Source organism: Sturnus vulgaris, chromosome 14 (assembly GCF_052056855.1).
Source record: "Sturnus vulgaris isolate bStuVul1 chromosome 14, bStuVul1.hap1, whole genome shotgun sequence".
NCBI classification, from domain to species: Eukaryota; Metazoa; Chordata; class Aves; order Passeriformes; family Sturnidae; genus Sturnus; species Sturnus vulgaris.
Window position 1 is genome coordinate 13,903,403 of NC_142256.1, and position 22,756 is coordinate 13,926,158.

The following is a 22,756-nucleotide window of genomic DNA, read 5'->3' on the forward strand; positions in this document are numbered from 1 at the left end:
TCTTTGCAGAGCCAGGCCTGATGTCAGAATCAAATATTTAGTAGTTGTTTGACTTCTAGTGAACAGTAAATTAGTATCCTGGCTTTAAAATATTTTGCTGTTAGTGACTGTACAGCTGACTCTGTACCTGTCACACCCCACCAAGTACTAACATTTACCAAACACCACACATACCAGTAACTAGGAGAGGCAGAACCAGCTGGTTTCTCCCCTAAAAAGTCACAGAGTTGTTGCTCATGGGCCATCTGTCATAAGGTCTTAACTATTTGCAGGCTTGGGATAATGGTCTGTGTTCTGAACCCTCCTAAGCACACAGCTTCCACCACAGGGAGTAGTTCACAAGCACAGCTGCTCTTTTCTCTCGAAATGTTTCAGCCATGTCCTGCTGGTAGAAGAGAATTCCCAGAAATGCTTTTCCCAGCGCTTTTTTGAGACTCCTTTCAGTCCAGAGCTCTCAGATTGCCAGCCAGCTCTGTAGATGCTTTTATACATTGAGAACAGGAACTGTGGAAATTCCTCGCAGAGCACAAATGCTGATTGCATTTCCCATGATAAATCTATTCCCCTTCCCCATCTTGAATTCATGTGCTGCTAGAAACCTTCTCTTTATACCATGACTTATCTCTTTAAGTGTCTGCTATGTAACTATGTAAATACTGGTGGCGTATCTCTGATAGAGATTGTCACTGCATTGCTACTGGTAACCAGTGGTTATGTCACTTTCCCTCGCTTGAATAGGCTTTGACTCATAGTGGTTTTCAGGACAATGGTTATAAAATAACACACTGAAGAGTTGCCGAGACTATAGTTTTGCAATAGAGACAACTATCGACCTCAAGGCTACAAGAAAGCATTTTTCTTCTTTTTCTGAAGGATTTTGTTCTTTTATAGCATGAGATTTTCTTGCATGGAAGTTTGCAAAACAAGAAGTCTATGTTAGCAAGCTGGAGCCTAGAGGGAAAACTCCACACCCCTGAGTACAAATGCTCATTCTTTCTAACTCTTCTGAAGTACTGCTTAACTGAAATTTTAAGTGCTTCAGTTGTCCCACCTTTCTTTGGATTATTTGCTGGCAGGCTGTACCATACATTGGGTTATTATCTGATGTGAGTGATGGCAGAAAGAAGTACTGAAACCAGTGCTTATTTAATTCTTTTTCTAGTTAAAGGACTTGCTTAGGAACAGCAGTTAGATGTTAAACATTTTTTTCTTTCTTTTTTTTTTTTTTTTTTTTTTTCTTTTTTTTTTTTTTCTTTTTTAAAGATTAAAGAGCTCTAGAGACAGGGCTAAATTTTTGGCAGATGCTGAATGTCTTCACATCACAGGAATCAAAAGACAAATGAGAGGTCTGATAGCTGGCTTCTGTTTCCAGGTACATATCTGATTTTTCTGTATAAGCATAATGTTGCCTATACATGGACACAAGCATCACAAAATTAGTGTGCATCATTAAATGTTTAAAATTGCTTAAAATCTGGATTTTCACTGATTTTTCCTCTTGAAATCTAAAGTCATTTGAATTTTCTCAAGTATCCTACCCTAAACAAGGTCTTGCAAAACTCAGGTTGACTCTCCTTTCTTTCATCTTTTCTTCTGTCCATTCAAGCTCCACAGGCAGGGCTCATTCCTTAATACCTGCTTAGTTTACACAGTCTAAACTGGGGAGTCCAGACACTTCTGCCAGTAAGAAAATGGAAATTAATTCCTTCATCCCCTCTCTTGAGCTTCGTGAGGAGGCTGATTATACCAGTAATAGGATATCATCAGAAATTTCAAATTCTGCAGTGGATTTTAAGACAGTGTGAAAAGTGCTCTGTATTTTTAGAATGTACGTATACATAACGTGGACATTTCTGGTAACTGTAAATATGCATAAAGCTGCAAACAAAAAGCATTACACAACTTGTTTTAGAACAGCTTCTTTTCTGTAGTAGCACAGGTGATTTTCTCCCTAGACTACATTTAGCATAGACAGTTACACAACTCGTGCAACTCTCATCTAACGAGAATTGGTGGGAACATGCAGATCGAAATGGTCAACAGAGCTGCTCTTAAATGAAACAAAGATACATCAGAAGGCATGTGCTTTTTATCGAGAATCTGGCACGGGCAGGTAGAGCTGTGCAACATGCCACACTGCAAAACTAAATAAACACAACGTTTTGCTTCTAATGTTTTCCTTAGTTGTTCTAAAACCAGGAGTACCTGACATTAAAATAGCTTCACTACTACATAGATTCCCTTAAAGAGAATGATTAACTGTGTAGCTACAAAGCTTCACTATTCCAGTTCTAGCAGGAAATGGCATTTTCGCTTTTCAAAATCACCTCGAGCCGATGTTTCTTTCGCATTACGGAGGTACCAGAACACCGAACCCCGGAGCGCATTCCGCGAGGCGCCCGTGCGGACCAGCGGGTCACACCGCACTCCGCTCACGGTGTGCCCGGTGGGCAGCGCTCCACAGCCCAGCGCCTCCGTTCTCCGCACGCCTCGAACCGCCCCGCGCCGGGGCGGGGAAGCGCCGCCGGGACGGGGTGTCCGAGGGGGCGGAGGAACCGTCCCGGGCGGGGGGGCGGTGGGTACCGGGACCGGAGCGGGGCGGCCCCTCCCGGTGCGGGCCGGGCCCGGCGCGTTACAAAACCGCCTGGTTTTGTAACAACCTGCGGGCGCTGCCCAATGAGCGCCGCCGCCGCCGTCACGTGCCCGCCTTTATATAAGCGGCGGCGGCGGCGCGGGGCGCTCCCGGCGCGGGGCGGCAGCAGCACCATGGGCCGGCGGCGCCGCGCCGCGCCCGCGCCTCACGGCGTCCCGCGCCGCCCGCCGCGCTAGAGCCGCTGCCATGGGCTCGCACCTGCCGCCGCGCCCCGAGCCCCAGCTGGTGCTGCAGCTGGCGGCCGGGGCTCTGCAGGCGCAGAACTTGGAGGCGCCGGGCGGCGGCCTGGGGCCCGAGTGGCAGGTGCTGCTCGGGCGGGCGGACGCGCTGGCCTTCGGCGGGCGGCTGCACGAGGCGCTGCCGCTGTACCAGCTGGCGTCCCGCCACCAGCAGCTGCGCGCCGAGCAGCTGGAGAAGCTGGTGGAGTGCCTGGCTCAGAGCGTCCGGATCAAAGAGGGGCTGCCCGGCGGCGGGCAGCCCGCGGCACCCCGCGACTGGGACGTCTTCAGGTGCCGCAAATGCCAGGGCTTCCTCTTCGAGCCCGTTTCCTTGCCTTGCGGACACACGTTCTGCAAAAAGTGCCTGGAGAGGGACCGGGCGCCCGAGTCCCGCTGCGTCCTGTGCAAGGAGGCGGGCGGCGCGGCGGCCGGGCAGCTCCTGCGGGTCAATGTCATCCTTAGCAACCTGCTGACCAAGTGGTTCCCCTGCCAAGTGAAGGCTTCGCAGCTCCGGCACGAAGGGAACCTCCTCTACAAGGAGAAGAAGCTCCAAGCCGCCCTGCAGAAGTACAACGAAGCGGTCAGCCTAGGTAAGGGCTCCCCCTCCCCGGTGCCGGTCCCCGGCTCCACGCCGGGGGAGATAACTTTGCGCCGGCCGGGGCTCGCTGGCGGCCTCTCCGGCGCCTCTCGTCCCACCGGGAATACCCCGGTGTCCGGGAGCGTGCCAGGGACGCGCTCCCGCTCGCCGCCGGCTCCCCGGGCCGGGTCCTGGGGCGGGTGTCGGGAAAGCCCTGGAGGGGAGCCCCAGGGAGGGGTCTCGGCCCTTCGGCCCGCGGTGAAACTGGGTCAGGAGAGCAGCGGTTGCGTAAGCCCGAGCCTGCGGTCCGGCTGGGCTCCCCCCGGCCGGCGCCGTTGTGTAACCGGCGGAGCCGGGGGGGCGCGGAGCGCCGCGCCCCGGGAAGGGCTCTGGGGAGCCCCGCCGAGCACCCCCGTGCGCCGAGGAGCCGCTCGCGGCCGAGCGCGGAGGCAGCGGCGGGGATGCGTGTCCGGCAGCGGGCGTGTCCCGCACCCCCGGCCCGCCCGGCCCCGCTCTCCGTCCCCATCGCCGGGAAGCGCCTGCGGGGCTGTGCAGCGAGAACTTTTGATGCGGTCCCCTTCATGCAGTTTCAGGAAAACTGACTCGCGCTGCAAGGACTAAGTAGAAGTTAAAGGCAAGGTATTATAGGGAAGTGTTGCCAAGATAAGTGGCCAGCCTTCCCCCAGCACACGCTGTGTCTCGGTGCTACAGTGTGTGTAACTCGGTGATCATTGTAGCGCTACCTGATTCTTCACACTGTCCCTTCTTTTCCTCTGTTTTGAGCTCTGGCATGAAAAGACCCTTATTTATAATTTAAAAACTTTGGTGCTACCAATTTTGAAACTTCTCCCTACACTACAACAGCATTCCTCCTGCTGTGTCTCCTGTGTGTCTCTACCAACTATCTGATCCTCAGTCAGTGCTTGTAATTTATTGTGTGAGTGTCTCAGCATTTATTTATGCAATGTTCTCTTCAGTTATATAATATATGGCTGGTATTTTGTCTCGAGTTGCCCAAAGAGGTTTCCAGATTTAATTTAGTACATAGTTACTTAAAATCTGAGTGTTTCATGGGTTTGTGCAACTTGGAAGCACCAATATGCGTTTAAAAGAAAAAGGAATGAAGCTTATGTAATTAATTTCTTTTTACCTAATCAACTACTTTTTCTATTTCCTACAGCTCCAAATGACCACTTACTATATAGCAACCGGTCCCAGATTAACTCCACGTTGAAAGCTTGTGAAGATGCATTGCATGATGCAGAAACAGCATGCAGGCTGCAGCCATACTGGTTGAAAGTAAGTTCTGACTGGTTACACTTTTTAAAAACCTTGATACTGCCCTGGTAGGAAATGGTTAGAATGGTCAGACAGTAGAATCTGAGGGAGGCTTTAAGTCCTGAAACTTCTTGGACTCCTGCGATCTACAGACATTCAACCATTATATTCCTGAGCTTCCCGAGGTGAAGGAAGAGAGTGCTAGTTCTGGAGAATGAGCTGAGACTATTATCTTTGACTTGCATGAATACAAATTTTGTGAACTCTCTAGAAATTGAATACTAAGGACAAAGTATTGTAGAAGGTGAATATAAGGGAAGTAGATGTTTCCAATATCAGTTGGGCTCAAGTGCCATAAGAATCATACTTTCATGAGTGGAAGAATATCCTGTTTATGCTTATAGTTTTCAGGACTGTTGTATTTGGAAACACAGACACTGGTGGTGTCTAGGTGTTAGACATGGTTATAGTGATTTTTCCTGTCTAACTTCTCCTTCTTCAGAAAGATCTTTTGTACTTTGACCATGGTTTTATTGCATATTCTCTTCACAAAAGCTGCAGCTGTGGGTGTTTCCTTGCAGGGTCACCTAAGGAAAGGACAAGCATTAGCTAATCTGGGGAAAACAGAAGAAGCTTTAAGGGAGTTTCTATTCTGCCTTGCTCTAGATACTGGGAACAAGACAGCCAAGTCTGAGGCACAAAAGGTGAGTTCCCTAAATTATCTGGAACTGCACGGTTGTTTTCAATGGCCTCTCATAAAGGAGGATGAGATTTTTTTCTTTTTCTCTCTTACTGCAGAGAGGTGGATGGAGATACAAATCCAGACTGTTCCTCATATTTGAGTTGTGTATTGCTGGTCTGAAGGTAGGAAGGTAGCAAGAAAATATACTGAGCAGTCATTCAGTGGAAACAGTAACAGTGTTAGCGTCTACAAATTTGAAGGAAAACTGAATTGTTAATAATTGCCACCCACAGACTATTGTGATTTTCAAATTTCTAATCTGATTCCTAGCCTGGCAATCTATTAGCAATGATGGAGTGCAGAAGAAGGGGAATTGCTATTGAATGATGTATCAGGGCAATGACTGGCAGAACACAACACGCAGCACTCATCAAACTCCACTTGGGAGCAGCAGCCTTCTTCCTACTGCCAGTCATGCTGCCCAAGTGTCAGTGTGTGCAGGAGGTGTGAAAGAGGAAGCAGTCAACAAAGGAAGAGTGGTTTTAAATTAGTTTTTTAGGGTTGCTAGTAATTAATGCTAAATAAGCAAAAAAATGGATCTGCTGTGAGGCTTTTTTCAGTTGTAACCTACAATGTGTGTGAATTCTTATATGGCTGTGGTGAATACTGCTGTTTTGCCCACCCCTCAAGTCTCTGATATCCTGTAAATCAGTATTTTAACATTTGATTTTTTTGTTGTTGTTGTCATAGTTAAAAGGCTCAGTGTTGCAGTGATTACTTGTGGCAGTAAAAATATAATAGTTTTATTTTCCTTTATGGCAGTGTATTTATGCCATTCTCAATCACTGGTGGAATGGGAACATTAGGGTTTCTATGTGCTGTAGCACATAAGGTTTTCTAAAAGCACAGTAGAATTCTTACAGTAAAACTCTATTCCTGGAGGTAACAGAGTATAACCTGAATGGTTGTAGTGAAATCAGATTTCTATTTCATTTTATATGTGGTTGAGATTTCAACCTCTGAGGATTTTTTGTCACTGATGTTTGAGGGTTTTGTTTGCTTTTTTCCCCGGTGGGTTCCATGCAGTCTTTCATTGTCATTATGTCATGATTTGTGCTCACAGTCATGCTGGAAGACTTTCTGTGCACTAGAGTAAAAAGACCAGAAACAAACAGATATGTTTCTAAATTCTGACTCCAAATAGTCATTTCCAAGCCATTTAATTTCTTAGCAGTGGAGTTCTGAGCAAAACTGGGCTTCTTATGACTGCAGGAATTACTCGTGCACTCATCAGACACAGAGTTCATCCATGATGCAATATTTTACTGGGTCATTTCCAAGGCTGTTCACATAACAGTGACATACTATGTTTTACCAAATTCTTTGGGTGCAGATGTGATGTTCTGCTTGTATTAACTGTCTGCCTGTGTTAGTTTAGACATAGTGTGATCCTGTGAAATCCTTTTTGGCTTTAAATAGAAATCTCAGCTGTCATGTGGCTTCCTCAGGCATCAGCAGGATCACCTCAATAGTATGTTGAAATTAGTTTTTGAAGTGTGAATGTTCTATTCAGGTCTGTTTCTTTCCTTAAATATTCATCTGATAATCTATGCCATACAAGGGGCTTCAAGCTGCTCCTTGAAACAGATGCACTTATTTTCTTATAGCAAATGAAAAAATAGCCTTTTTCTACTGCCTACCTTTTTTGTATTCTCACATAAGTTAATTAAAAATAGCTACATTTTACAATATCAGACACATTTACCCAGCTGATCTTGGATTAAGCCTGTGAGATGAGTGCTTTCTGTACTAGTAAACTCCAGTGAAAGATGATGTGCAGCAAAAAAAACCCCAAAAAAACCAAAAACACTCCAAAAACATTTAAGAAAGATGTTGTTAATAATTTCTGGTGAGCCCTGAACTGCAGAACAAAGAGGACAAAGGCATGTGTGTGTCACATCACAGAGAATGGTTAATGACTCTGTGGGCTTGTTTAACTCTGAAAATGTTTCTTGCTGTCTGTTTGGCCTGTATTGCATTAGCTCTTGCACTTTTTGTTCCTACCCTAGTTTAAAGGGCTCTTTAAATGATTTTAACAAAATCCTGGATGCTTCTTTCAGCTATTCCCTTACTTGCTTTTTCATTTAGAGGTTGCAAGGAAGGAACTAAGCAGTGAAGTGTTCTGTTTTATATCACAGCTTCTACTTAGTTTGTTTTCACTCATCCCGGGAAATGCTCAGGAACACTTACCCGATATCCTGCAGCTGTTGTCACATCACTCTAGATTAAAGGGGAATCTCCTAAATTCAGTGGGATCTGGAGGCACCAGCCATAACCTACAAAGGTTGCTCAAGGTAAAGATCAAGTCTGATGTGTGGTTCTTAATTTGTTGTGTGTTTTGTGTTCACATTGGGAAGCCTTTTCTCCTTTTTGCCTCTGGGAGATAGGAGGAGACATTTTCTCAAATTTTTACTGAGTTTCAGAACATACAAAACAGTGTTAACTTATTGAAATCTCCTTATTTGACTTTTTTTTCTTTAATAGAAGTCCTCTGTTGTTCTGGCAGATTTTATGTCAGAATTTACTGGGTTCTACTCCTCTAATCATCTTTACGTTGTTCAAGTAGTTGGTAGTGGAAAAGGGCCTCTGTAGATTGAATTTAGATACCCTCAAAAGTTGTGAAATGCTAAAATCTAGAGCTTCAACTTGAGCTATACTGGTGATGCCAGTAATGAAGTAATTCTTTACTCAGTCTGTACAATACTCAGACGTTATTGTAGAGCTACATAAAATATATTAGCTACTTCATAAGTCTGGTTTTGCAGCTGTAGTTTTGTAAATGGCTGCAGAGGTTTACATTCATAGGTTGTAAGGATCACTTCTGCTCCACTGAAACCTGAACTTTGGGATGGGGTTTGCATATATTACATATTTAGGAGAAAACTTGGCTAGTCCTTACAAACAAAAGTGGTAGGTTTTGAGCTGCCTTGTTGAGGCTGATGAGAAACAATCAGTGACATTGCCCCATGCAAAAGCTGTTAGAATATTTCTGACAAGAAACCCTTTTGCATGACTCTTTCACAAAGCCATCCAAGGGACAGTTCACTCATCTTTCTGCATATTACACATCACAATCCATGGTGTCTGTTTTCAGGTCCATCCAGGGAAGTGATGTTACAAAGTTGACAGGTGATGTCCTGTGCAGTGGCTGCTCACAGGAAGTCCTGTGGCCATAATGGATAAACCCTGAACAGTTTATCCTGAGAAAGGAATCTGCCTTCCGAGAGGAAGCTCTGGGCATTTTTTTCTATTAAAAATTTTGTGCGTTTTTACTGCTTCCTTAGAATGAGCTGATGTTGTTTTGGTTTTCCTGTTGGTTGATACCATCACCATGATATAAACAATATGCATTTTCTCATAGGTTCAGTGATAACAATATATTTAACATGAGACTAGCCACATTTCTGTCTGAATCCAGTTTCACAACCTTCAAGCTCTAAAGCCACACAAAAGGGCTGAAAATACTCAGTGGTGGAGAGGGGAAATCAAGTTTGTTGATTGCTTGCTTTTTGGGGTTTGGGGTTTTTTTAATTAGAATTATCAATTCTCAAACTCTTGCTTCTTGACCTACAAAGTCCTTCCTGGTGATCCATAATATTAAGGATTTTTGACAGATTGAGTTTTTTCCTTACCAAATTGTTGGAAGATTGGTCTAATGTCAGTCCTCTCTTCACACAGGTCAATGTGGAACAGAAAAAGGGTTTTTCCATTCAAGAGGAACCAAATGTAACTACTTCTGGTAGTTTGAGGAAATCTATACAAATTACAGAGAGCAAAAAGGACTGCTCAGAGGAGGAGAACAAATTCACCTCCATGCCAGAATCTGCTTTTCTCATCTCTGACAAATGCAGCCTCCTGAAAAGGAAGTGCTGCTCAGAGGAGATGCGAAATGCTGAGGTGCCCTGCAAACTGATGAAAAAAGGTAGGTTTAATTATACACAGGACAGGTTCCATGGCATGCAACCTGTGGAAACTTTTCTTTTGTAAGATTCAGACAAAGAGATACCAAATTACACTTTGCCTTTTATATTTTCTCTTTTGCCTAATCAACACATGCATGTTGTGGAATCTTTCCTGTGTGTAGAGAGAAAAAAAGTCTAAAAAGGGGCAAAGAAGTTTGGGTCATGCTTTTCTCAGTAGAGCTCTGAATCTTTTAAAGAACAGCAGTGTTGCACATGGTCTTAGCACTTTCTATAACAATTTTAAAAGTTTAAAAGTACAGACTCTATTTGTTCTTGATATCTGGTCTTGTTTTCATGCTGTGGAATGTATTTATACCATTTACAATGGTATGAGAGGAAAATATGTCTCACTTTAGACTTTCAGCACTAACAAAGTGTTTTGGCATTGATTGCTAATGCAAGGCCAGATTGAATCCTCTGTAGGTGGATATAATGTGACCAAAATTAAGGGGAGATGTGCAGATTTGTGCCAAGGCTGAATTTGAAGCTTTGCATAGAAATTACTATAATGATGCTTCATGGTTCAGTAAGTTGCAAGTATATACAACACACATTAAAATATCAGATGCTGGTGTAAATACATGAGATAGCATTGTGCTTGCATAGTTCTGTTCAATTACTTTTTTTTTTTGTTGATAGATGTAGTTGATACCAAGGAAAATAGTACTGGACAGCATATTCCATTTGAAGTTGTGGATCCATCAGATTTGGACTGCTCCCTGTGTATGAGGTGTGTTCTTTTCTCACAGATGTCTATAACTTTCCAGCTGTATCTTCCTCCCTTTTATGACTTAGAGATTTTCTCGCTTACTTGGTACTTATTTTTGCCTGTGACATGAAGTTAGCTTTTACTGTGATTGTTACTCCAGTGATGCATTTCTAGACCTTTGGTTCTGAGCACTGTTGATGAATGGGGACTCTTTGATCTTCTCTGGGCTAGTGATTGCTTTGGTAAGGGCACAAAAGTCACGTGAGGGCTAAGCACATTAGTGAAGGTGTCTGAAAGATTTGCTCTCACCACTGACACAGGTCACAAACCCAGGGCTGGTCATCTGGGAATTTGTAGAGCTGTTTGTCACGAAAAGCACGAAATACCTAAAGAGACCACATCCAGTGAATATTCTGAGTTTGCATGTGAAGTACTGTGTTGCTGCTATTTCAATAGGAGGATCTTGAGAGTAAACAAGAGTATGTTTTAATTCTCCTGCATAAGAGATGTGTTCCTCACTTTACTGAGGCAGTCACTCCATTTGCTTGAAGATTTCTTCTTCCAGTTAAACAACAGTTATTCTTGGGAACACTAGTGGCTTAGTCAAACAAGTAGGAATTGTCAACTGCATCTATTTTACAAATTGTTTTGTACAAAATATTTTAACTTTGGCAAATAACATTATGTGGAGGGTTTTCAGTGACTTAGAGATATTGGGAAGGTGTTTCACTTGGCTGCAGTGAGTGTTGCTTAGGCCGTTTGGTCTTTTTAATTACCCAGGTTTATCTGTTATTCATGTTGGAGTTTAGTTTTGCACGATATTTTTTAATTCTTAAATAGCAGATAGCCTCTTTAGGGATTTACTTCTGAAGGCCTGTGTTTTGAGAAATTTGGGGTTTGTTGTTTGTATGCAGAGGAGGAGACTTCAATTTGTTTCAGATAAACTGAAAGCTTTGAGGACCAACTGCTGTATTGTCTGATTTGCTTCTGCTTGGAATAAATCAGATCTTCCCACTCTCCCTGTCTACAGCTGAAATATGTTCCAAAAGTTTATGCAGCTGTCAAAACAGTCAATAGTGCAAAGAGCAAAATTTTCCTCTAACAGAAAGCCACACAATTACTTAGATGGTTTAGTGATTCTGCTTGTTTATTGCGTCCACAAAGCATTTTTATGACCTTTTAAATAAAATTAATCCTACTTTCTCATCCTCTATGTTAAATCAGAAACAGACAGACTGCAATATATTGTAAAGGAATTAGCCCAAGGATTGCTGTTTCCCTTACAGCATAGAGGATGGTATAGGTGCTGCACTTGGAATTGTAACCCCAAACACAGGCTGTGCCTTCAGAAGGATGTTAGCTTTGTAACATCACTGCACAGGGAAGGCCTGTGCTCAGGAAAGCTCTCCTAAGATCTTTCTTGTTGTTTATGCAGACCAATTATAATTATTTCCTGCTATGTTCTTCAGAAGTGTTTTGGGGATTTGGTTCCTGAGATAGTTTGGACTAATTACCTAGTAACCTACTGACCTGTTCACAATTAACTGCAGGAGCTGTTATTAACCTGTTTGTCTGATGGAGTGGCCAAAACGTTATTGATCTACCTTTGCTCCTGCAGCAAGCAGAAAATACAAAGTAGTCAAAGCTACATGCTGGTGAGAAAAGGAGCATTACTCTTCAGCAATTTAGTTTCTGCTATTACAGTAGCTCAAAATAATGTCATGAGAAGTCTTGGTGTGTAGTGTTCCTTTCTGCAAGTCATGGAGCTTGTCCAGGTCCTCTTAGAGTCGTTAGGAAAAGTTGCTGCTGGCTTTTGTGAGAGCTAGGGCAGACTGGGGAATCTTAACAGGAGTATCTTGTCTTTATGCTACATTTCAGATAAGTCAGTGCCTACCAAGTTATTACATATACAGTGCAGTGCTTTCTGGAACGTGGGGTAGGATTCAGTGTTGCACATAGCTTATGTGAGGTTTCTGTCCATGAAACAGTTAACAACTGTTTTCAATTACACTGTCAGTTGCAATAAGATAGGTGTGGCATTTTAGATACTATTTCATGTGCTCCATTGCTTAAATGTCAATGTTTTTAGTAACTAATGACATTTAATGAGCTCTCTATGACAGTCTTGTTAAAAGCCACTTGCATTCTTAAATGCACTCATCTTGTGAAAGATGCTAATAAATGTGGGTTTATGTATTGTAATTTCCACATGTTTAATAGAACATAGTGTACTGTTTTGATAAACTAATACTTTAAAGAAAAATTATTAATTCACTTAACTTATGATGATACTAGTATTTAAGACCTTAAAATGATTAGACAATATGTTATAAAATACAGTACATTACAGACAATTTAGTTTCTAGATTTGAATTATTTCTATTAAAAAAAAAATCTATATTATTTACATCTCCCTAAGGCCTTTATTGACAAGGAAATGTGACTTTGCAATATCACATAATCATAATAAGGAAAAAGAAATCTTTACATGAAAATTAGTGTCATAGAGGCCCTTGAAATGGGTAAAGAATAGGTACCATGATACTTTGAAGACCTGGCCTTATATATTTAGATACTCTTCCAGATGAAACATGAATCTCCTGTCACTCATTTTCCAGAAAAGCAATGACTTGAAGATTAAGAAGTCTATTAAAAAACCGCATTAGAGCTGGCAATAACAGAATCATGAAATTGTTTAGGTTGGAAAAGACCTTCAGGATCTTTGAGTTCCACCATTTATTCCAGAGCTGCCAAGTCCCAGTTTATTGCAATTACTGATGTGAGCTATTACTGAAAATAGGTATTTTGTGCTTAGCTCTACACATACAAGTAATCTCAAAATATCAGTACTAATAGTTGTGCAAGTATTGCTCAATTTCATTAGTGATGTCAGATAGTCCAGCTTCTGGTTCTGTTTATTGCTCACACAGAGGAAAATTAAATACTGGCTTGTTGGAAGTTGTTGACAATATTGTCCCTCCTATTCACTGAAGTCAGAGTTTATGGGCTGCCTTTCATATTGGGTAGCAATAAAAAAAGTCTGTAAGCTGAATAAATACAAAAGTTGGTTGAAGAAATTAAAAGCAAGAAACATCTTTATCCCTGTAGTAGTCAGTAGTTAAGTTAGTGAATGAATTCAGCTTCTTTTGGTAGCAACCGTTTTCTTTTACTTTAGTACACGATATTGTTGTCTTTCTGCTCTTGGCTTTTCCAATCCAGGCTCTTCTATGAACCTGTCACTACACCTTGTGGACATACCTTTTGTCTCAAATGTCTGGAGAGATGCCTGGATCACAACCCAAAATGTCCCTTGTGCAAGGAAGGGCTCTCAGAGGTAATCCTTGGATTTTTTCTGCATAAGTTCAGGTGCAAGTGATAGGAGCAACTTCACCTTCAGACAGCCTCGATATTTCCCAACACAAAAGAAATAATACATAACTCAGGAAGAATGTGACTTTCAAAGTGTGAGTTGCCAAGCATGACTAGTCTCTGTTCAAACCTTAGGACCAGACCAATATCTAGAAAATCTGTAGGTGATTTTTACTTTCCAGATTTCCTAAGTAAATGTCTGTAACACAGGGAATAGCTCAAAAAACAACTTCAATGGCAAGTTTAGCAGATGATAGAATCACAGACATCAGAAAATGGGGGTAATTGATGATGTCCTTTGCACAGGCTCCAATCACTGTGAAGTGCTGGATGTTCTCTCTAACTGCTTGTGTGTGTTGTTACTGCAGTGCTTGGCTATGAGGAAATACTGTAAAACAGTGCTAATGGAGGAGCTAATAGCCAGATATCTTCCAGAAGAACTCACTGAAAGGAGAAAGATTTATGAAGAGGAAATAGCAGAGCTTTCCAAGTATGTAATCCATTTATGTAAAATCCCATCTCTACTTCTGCTGCTGTTAGCTGTGAATGGCTCTGGCTGCTGTGGATGCTGATGGAGCTTCTTTCTCTGTATCACATGATTTCAGAGAACAGGGTCCAGGTGAAACTGTGTTTGAGTGAGCATAAAAACTAGACACTGCTAAAAAATAAATAAAGAGAAGTAGACGAAATCCAGGAGATTGCTTTATAAACAAAGTACAAGGCAATGTGTTGGCTTTCAGAGGACCTCTATGAAAGGCACAGAGTAAGATAATAGGTGGAAGTGATCTGGCAGCATGGGGTTTGGAATATACTGGATAGGGAAGAAATGGGATTAAGAGAAAGAAATAAAAACAGTACTACTAGAGTTCCAATAATGCTTTCACTACCAGATCCAGAAAGCTTAATGAAAAATTTATCTGCTATTAACTGGTATATAATTTTCTAGAGTATTTAGTTAGCTAAAGGGAAAATAATTTTAGTTTTTAGCATTCCATTAAGAATGGAATTAAGCTTTTACCAGTAATTTAGCTTTCTTTATTCCATTAAGAATTTTATTCTAAACATGTTATAACTTCTATTTAAAGATGCCATAATTTTAAAGAATATGAGACTTAATGTGTCAGTAGATTGGTAAAGCATCATATCTGATTTTTCCTTTCTTTCTTACAGCCTAAATAAGAATGTTCCCATATTTGTGTGCACAATGGCTTATCCTACAGTCCCATGTCCTTTGCACATCTTTGAGCCGTGTTATCGGCTCATGATCCGGAGGTGCATGGAGACTGGCACCAAACAGTTTGGGATGTGCATCAGCGACCCTGTCAAGGGGTGAGTGAACAGCTTGGACCCTGTGAGGTACCCACTTAGTCTGGAGCCAGTGGAGAGGTGCAGAAAGGTCCATGGATGTAATATCTGTGGTAATTTTCCACTAGAGAAAGTTTCTTCCTAATGCAGGTTAAAGACATTGAGAAGATAGAAGTCTTTCCCTTGAGCACTTGGATTCTGACTAATATGAAGGTCTGTTCTCTCAAAACACTCATAACTGAATGTGTGGCACATGTGATTGAGCTGCAGACCTCCTGTAGTACATGAAAAGAAGTGTATTTTTCTCCTGCTTTCAAATCTGCTGAATGTTTTGGCACAAGAAATTGAAATGGCAGTAGGGTCTGTTCTTGGGCTAAATTTCCTTAAATTATGGGATGTGGTTATATCCTCACTGTTCTGAGTATAGTGGAGGCTGCAGAGGTATAACAAGACCTTCATAAGGACTGGCAGAGCATTTTCATTGAGCCATTTACAATCAGTCTTGGCTAATTTGACTTCAACGTTTGACTCTCTATTTAGCTTTTCTCCCTTCTTTTTATGTTATAAACCTACTGGGTATGTATAGTCTGGGAAAAGTATAATTTGCAGAAAATACCCACCTGCAAAGTAAAATCTGCTGAAATTGTTCAAAAACTTTTTTCTTCATAGATTTCTTAGTCCTTCTGTACTGCTAATATTCTGAATTGCACTTGTCCTTCTGTACAAATTGACTGAACATATTAGCATTATGGGAAAAGTTTGCTTCTGATCTGTGTATCTTCCAGTTTCATAAGATGTTCCCTGTATTCCAAAATATCCAGTTAGCAATTAATCAGATTAGACAGTCTGAATCTTCCTGATAGATTTGCAAACAATTGTGGAATAATTTGAACTACAGCAGGTCAGTGCTATGAACAATAGAAATGAGCTGACATGGGTAAATACCTTTGTGGTAGGGACTGGCTGTATGGCAGCTCTGTGGAACTCAGGGTGGAGAGAATAAGACTTGTTTACTTGCTTTTGTTCTGATTTCAATAGGTTTGCAGATTATGGCTGCATTCTGGAGATAAGAAATGTTGAATTCTTTGCTGATGGTCGTTCTGTTGTAGACAGCATTGGCAAGAGGAGATTTAAGGTGATCCAGCATAGCCAGCGTGATGGATACAATACAGCAGATATTGAGTACATTGAGGATCAAAAGGTAAATTTAGAAATATTTCATTTAAACTGTATTACATGTGAAATTCTAAGCATGTATATTTTTAGTGAGTTCTTTTTTTTGTAGAAGTTTCTAATAAAACAAATTTGTGGTATTTAATAAACTGCTCATGGTTAAGGTGGGACACATAATAGTTAACACAAGCACATACATACACTGCGCATGTACTGAAGAGTGTTTCCTGGAGGTATTTATTAGAGGACAAGACTAAGTGAATCCAGGATGAGCTCTTACTGCTCTTCCAGATAGAAAAACAGGAGTTTATAAGAGGGTGGAGAGGGAACCTGACAATATTTGTATGGAAGTCAGTTAGAAAATCCACATTTAGGTAAGAAGCAGCAGGATTTGGGTGCACCATAACCTTCAAAATTGCTTGTGTTAATTGTGTTAATTCTTAGGAGCTTTTGGTATGTAATGGGAAGATAAAATGTCTACTCTGAGGCTCTCCTGATTTTTATTTTTTTTTTTAATAAAGCTTTGCATAACTTCCTGGTTTTGTGTGGTATTTGTGTAAAGGTTCTTTCACACAACAATCCAGACAGTGAAAATTCTACAAATAGATATTTTTGGTTTCGAATACAGGCAAAGTGAAGAATTTGGATAGAGGAGGGGCATGAGTAGGGGAAACACCAAATGAGCTCTCAGTATTTATTCCAAAACTCTTTTGGCATGCTTTTTTTTTTTTCTTTTCCTTTTCCCTAGCCACCCCTGAAAATCTTGAAAATCCTATGCCTTCCCCAACATGCAGACTGAACTAACAGTAACCTCCCTCCTCTCATTTCTCATTCCAGGTGCAAGGACAAGAGTATGCTGCATTACTTGTTCTCCATGACTCTGTCTATGATCAGGCTTATACGTGGTTTAACTCCCTCAAGCAAGCACTCAAAAGTCGAATTCTCAGTCATTTTGGTCCAATGCCAGCCAAGGATCCTGACCCACAGGTATCCAGAATCAGTGGCTTATGTAACTTTTAGAGACAGAAATAGCAGGGATATCCGATAAGCTGGCAGGCATTGTGTTTTGAGATGAAAATATGAATACTCTGCATTTACCCCCCGTAAGCTGAGCCTCTAAATTCTGTTGCCACACACCAGTGGTAGCACAGTGGCGAAGAAAAAAGCTCATATTTAATGTTGATAACTTTCTGAGACTATTTATCTCACTGCATTAATCCCAGGAGACCGAACTGCCTTTTGGCTTGTGCTACTTTCTCAGTTAAATGACTGAGAGTAAATAGGAAACTGGAAAATTTGTTACTTTTTTTAAAAAGTCTGCAAATGGTGGGGTCCTAAAATAACAGAATATAACAATAAGAGCTAAATATGAGGTAGTATCATAAAGTATGGAGAAGGAAGACAGGAATCTAAAGAGCTGGGTCAGTAATAACACGGGGGGAAAAAATAGATTAAAAAAATCCAGAAGGCCCAGCCTATAAATTGTTGATAGTAATAGAAATGCCTTTAACATCCTATTTTTAGGAAAGGTGTCACTTGTTTGTAACGTTTCAGGCCAACCAGTAATCACAAGCCATTAGGCTGGCAGTGAAATAATCTACTTGCTACACTGCTATCAAAAACTGTGTTTTCAGAGTTAAATCCTCAAAAACAAGACCTTACCAGCTATATGAATCCTAACTTCTGATTTACTTTTTCCCCCTGACTGCAGGCTAACCCCAACGGGCCAGCCTGGTGCTGGTGGGTGCTGGCTGTCCTTCCCCTGGAGAACAGAGCTCAGCTCCCGTTCCTTGCCATGAAATCCCTCAAAGACCGCTTGAATGGCATCAGACGTGTCCTTACCTTCATGTCTCGCACGAGATCACGGTGATGGTGAGGAGCAGAGCTGGGCAGGCTCCCTCAGTCCTTGACTGCAGACTGTCTCTTGTAACTTCATCTAACTGCAATAATGTCTTACAGAGTTGAGTTGTTAGGATGTTTCAAGACTGAATTTCAAAGAGAATGAGTTATAAAGAGCAGGGGATGTTTATGGATACTTCAATAGTTTCCATTTGGAACTGAGATCACTGCACTGCTAAATTAACAACAAATGTGATAGAACAAAAAGTGATCTTGTTTGCCATAAACCTTTTGAAAATCCTAAGGTTTTTTTTTAATTTATTTTATTTTATTTTTTAGTGGATAAAGGATAAACTGTGCAGTTTAATGTGAAGCAGAAATAATAAGGTTAATGCATTATTTCAGTGAACTGCAAAGTCTTTTATTCAAATGGTTCAGGTTTTATATAGCATTGTGTAAAATAATGTTCACAACTTCTGTTTGATAATTTATTTTTGCACTATGATTTTTTGTTTCAAAATGTATATTATTTATGTGTTCATTCACTAAAGGAAAGTGAGCTGCTCTATTTATAGTGTTTTTACCCTGTATTTATGACTGGGGGCAAAAATGATTATTCTAGCAGTGCAGAAGCAACTGCTTTGATAATTTTTCAGTTATTTGTGTTCAAATACTTTGAATGTTTTTCTACTCATTCCCAGAACTATTCTAGCTTAAGAACACCCCCAAAACATCCTGCCTTGAAGTCTTTGAGTACACAGATTGTCTGAGTTAATTCAAGCACAGCTGTTGAAGGTTCATCCTATGCTTGTGACGAGGTTCCTGATACAACCAACCAGTCAAGCACCTGCTTAAGCATGTGTTTAAGTGCTTGGGTAAATTCAAGTATTGATGGTTGATGTCAGTGGGAATTGACCATAGTGGTGACAGGAGGATCTATCCTCTAATATTTCACAGAACAGAATAACTTGAAGTTGAATTTATATCTGAACTCTTTCTTGCAAAAATGGACAATGGCTACAAACAACTGCGAAGAAAGAGCTGCAGTATATGGAAAGTGGCTTATCCTAGAGAAAACTGGAAGTACTGGTGTAACTTCATTGTAGGTTAATACATAGATTTTTTTTTTTTTTTCCCATCAACTCTTGTTGCTGTTAAGATGAGTTTTATTTCTTTTAATTGTTTGGTGGGATTTGGCTTTGGAGTGTGTATATGGGGGGGGGGGGTATTTTGAACTGTAGGACTCAGAGGGTAGTTTGTGTCACATAAGAAGGAATATGTTGTAATAAATGCTATTTATTTCACTCCAATCTTCAGGTTTCTGTTAGCTTCAAATCTCTACCCAGCCATTGCTTTTCTCTTAAGAGATTGGGTAGTGTTGCTAATAATAGTTATTTCCCAAGGAAAGCAAGTGAATTTTAGCGTGATTACTTCTAGCTATAAAGCAGGTAAAATTAGGGCAGAAATGAGAACAGGAAGTATCTTGGTTTTGATTTTTTTTTTTTTAAATCAACAGTTCATATACTTGTTTTGCTGCTTTTATTGCTTACAGTGTACCACTTTCTGGGACTGATCTTACCTCCATCTGATTTTGACTTTCACTGATTTCAATGTGAGCAAAACTGGGCCTTTTAGTCTAAGCTGCTGCTTTCCTTTTCTATGGCAAAAACTAGAATTAAGTGAGAATGTTATGGAATGCTATCAATTTCCTTGGATTTTTTTACACGGGATAGCACTCTGCCATTTCATGCCTTTATGAAAAAAATGCAGTAGAATTTAATGTCATTTTTCTGCATGTTTTTCCATTATCTCTATTATTTTCCATTATTAGTTAAAAGTAGTTTCCATAAAGCTACCTTTGTTCCCCTTTTGTTAAATTCTGTAGAACTTTTTTATAAGGGTACCAAAGAAACAAATGGAAGACAAATATGTTTCACCCTTGTGGTACACATGGAATCTGTATCCTATTTGCATTGAGCTACTTTGGAAATGCTGTAACTTCCTTCCATACTGCTGGATTGCTGCATGTCCTCCATGAGTGGTACTTGGCATGCTGTAAACAATATATAAAAACACCAACGTGTTCTGAACAGTACCAAGTGATGGTGGCTGACACCTGCTATGGCGTTTTGTCTTCATAAGTCAACAACAAAGTGATTTCTACTCGTTTGGAAGTGAAGCTGCATTAAATGCAATTCTTCCACAAACCATTATGTACTATTGCAGAGCATAAGTGTCTCATATTGCTCCCACAGGAAAAAAAACTTCCACTTTTGTAACTCTTATCTGTGAGAAAATGAGCTTAAATACCTAATTTAAACTGTTTTCTCACTGATGTAATTAGTTATTTTATCCTGCATGGTGTGTCTTCTACATACTCATTCTGCCTATTCTGTTGTTTTAGAAACTGTCATGGAAAGAATCCTTAATTTTAAAGATGAATATTGTCTTTTCTGTTAGCCTTGAGTAAAGCTGCCAGAATTTCCAAGCAGAGACTTGTGTACCTGCCCTGTATTGTGAACACCCAGTGCATTTGTTGCAGTCTGGAAACACTTGACCTACTGCATTTAATGCAAACAGGTGATCTGCATATGCACAACAAATCCAAATTCCATCTGTACAGTACAGATGCAGAACAGGTACAGGTACAGTAGCATTTTCTCTAGGGCTGCTCTATGGCCACACATCCTAGATTAATGGCTAAAGTCTGCAAATTCCATCAGAAACGAAAAATAATACTGAGGAAGATATATGCTAAAGAACACAAACCTGTCCAAGAAAAACTGGACAAGGAGTACCCTTCATTATGCTGAGGTGGTAAAATTTCAGTAATGATATTTAAAACAAAAAAAAAATTTAGGTATGCCACACTATCACTGATTTTTTTTTTTTTTTTTCAGTTGCATAAATAAGTACAAGGATGTAAATGCAACGTTTATCACAGGCATGAATAAACAGCTGAACAGATTTAAAAATACCTCCAGTTTAATTATAGAAATAGCATTGATCAGATAAAATACTAATTGGAGGAATGTTTTATTTAAGCTGCTCACACTTTTTCTGGGCACCAAACCTAGTTTTATAACCAGTCTTATTCATCTGCTAGAAACGAAAAACCCAATAGACCAAATCATGGCTCAAACTTGCATTTCCTGTGTGGTCAGAAGTATTGATTAATCGTTGTGGGGGCATAAGTAATGCATAGGCTACTTAGACAGTAGTTCAGTAGTTTTAATAATGAAATGATAAAATGGTGTGATAGGCCTTTATGGTAAGTTTTAGGTGACATACTGGTGTTAGTTGTAGAAATTCCTCTTGCTTTTTTTCTGTAATTACTTTAAGTGCTGCTATCTTCCATTACAATGTAGCAATAAGAGATCCCGGCTGTCAGACTGAATGGCTGATGTCCTTCTGTCCTGTATGACTGCTTACTGACAGAACACCTCAACCATGGATTTATTAATCCAAAGATTGTTTTAATCTTTTTTTAAAAAAGTGGATTTGGATGTAGCAGGTCTGTCTTAATCTGTGCTGTAGAGAAAGAGCTTCATAGAGTTGAGTTCTGTTTTAGATGGTCTTTTCAGAATCATAGAATCCCAGGATGGAAGGGACCTCAAGGATCAGCTGGTCCAACTTTTCTTGGCAAAAGCATGGTCTAGACAAGACGGTCCAGCAGGCTATCCAGCCAAATCTTACAAGTGTCCAATGTTGGGAAGTCCAACACTTCCCTGGGAAGATTATTCCAATGGCTGATTGTTCTCATGGTGAAAAATTTTCTTTTTAATTATTTCTACTTGGTGCTGAAGTTTTACTGGTGTTTAAATCAATGAGAGGAGTTGTATTTAAATGCAATGTTTAGGAATGGAGAACATGTTCACAAACACTTATTTAAAAAAGAAAGTGAAATTTAACTATAGGGTTTTTTTGTGCATAAAAACCCCCATGGACCTATATGCACTTAGGGTAGTGCTCCCCATTTCCCCCAAGTCCTACATCAGATAAACACAGTCCCTCTTTTCAACCTCTTATTTCTCATTTAATTCACAGCTGAAACTGTAACTAGTGCAGCACCTGGTTTAGGAACTGGGGTTTATTTCCACAGCCCAGTAAATTACTGGAAGTCTTATGGCAATAGCAAAATGGTAGTTTGAGCAAAGTCACTCTCTTGAAACACTTTGCTAAATAAATATTGTCTGAAAGGAGAAAGAAACTAATCTGCTTAGACGGGATTAAAATGGTGGATAATAAAAACCTGAATTATTACATTGACTTACTCATCCAGGTATCATGTGAAGTGCTTACTAATGTTGGATTTTCATAAGGTCTAAAGTAACCCTCACATAGAAGTGCCTGTATTATGTTATTGCCATTCTTGAGCTTTTTAATAGTCATAGCCATATATTTTATAAATATAAAACATATGCACCTTTTAATCTTTACATTCAGTTTGCAGAACAAAGGTTTACAGAGCAGAAGTGTAGCAAAAACAATGTAATAGCTTCTATAATTCCCTGATAAGGAACAGGAGAAGTACAAAAATAAGGAGCAAAAGACTATCTGTGTAAGATGTCTTAATTTGGAATCATATACTTGTCCAATTTAATTCCATCAAGCTATGTGGTTACAAGAGTGCCAGAAATATATCTCTCAAGCCATTTTAAATAAAAAGTTTTGTGGACTTGTATATTCCATTTGTTTGTAAAACATCCTTTTGTGCACTGTAATGAACTTGAAATGAAACTTAAGTTATACTCTCATATCACTGGACAGAGTACTGTTCAGCTACCTCTACATAAGTTTGAAGTAATTTGTTTTTTTCCGGATTTGTTTGCATTGTCATATAAAATATATTTTAAAAACTCATAGTCCAAAGAACCTGTACGTGTTTGTAGATGTACTTATAACTATGTTGTACCAACGAAGTCTGTGTG

The 22,756-nt window shown here is 40.3% G+C and overlaps 1 protein-coding gene across 1 annotated transcript; it reads left to right on the top strand.

The window, feature by feature from the left end:
* The first annotated feature begins 2,824 nt into the window (after positions 1 to 2,824).
* On the top strand, positions 2,825 to 19,920 carry LONRF3 (LON peptidase N-terminal domain and ring finger 3). Its single transcript, XM_088173190.1, has 12 exons — positions 2,825 to 3,461; positions 4,629 to 4,747; positions 5,308 to 5,430; positions 7,607 to 7,762; positions 9,147 to 9,390; positions 10,070 to 10,160; positions 13,359 to 13,473; positions 13,877 to 13,998; positions 14,679 to 14,837; positions 15,852 to 16,014; positions 16,824 to 16,973; positions 17,698 to 19,920. The coding sequence occupies exons 1-12, from the start codon at positions 2,840 to 2,842 to the stop codon at positions 17,854 to 17,856; spliced, it is 2,223 nt and encodes a 740-aa protein (XP_088029316.1). The 5' UTR covers positions 2,825 to 2,839; the 3' UTR covers positions 17,857 to 19,920.
* Positions 19,921 to 22,756: the final 2,836 nt, after the last annotated feature.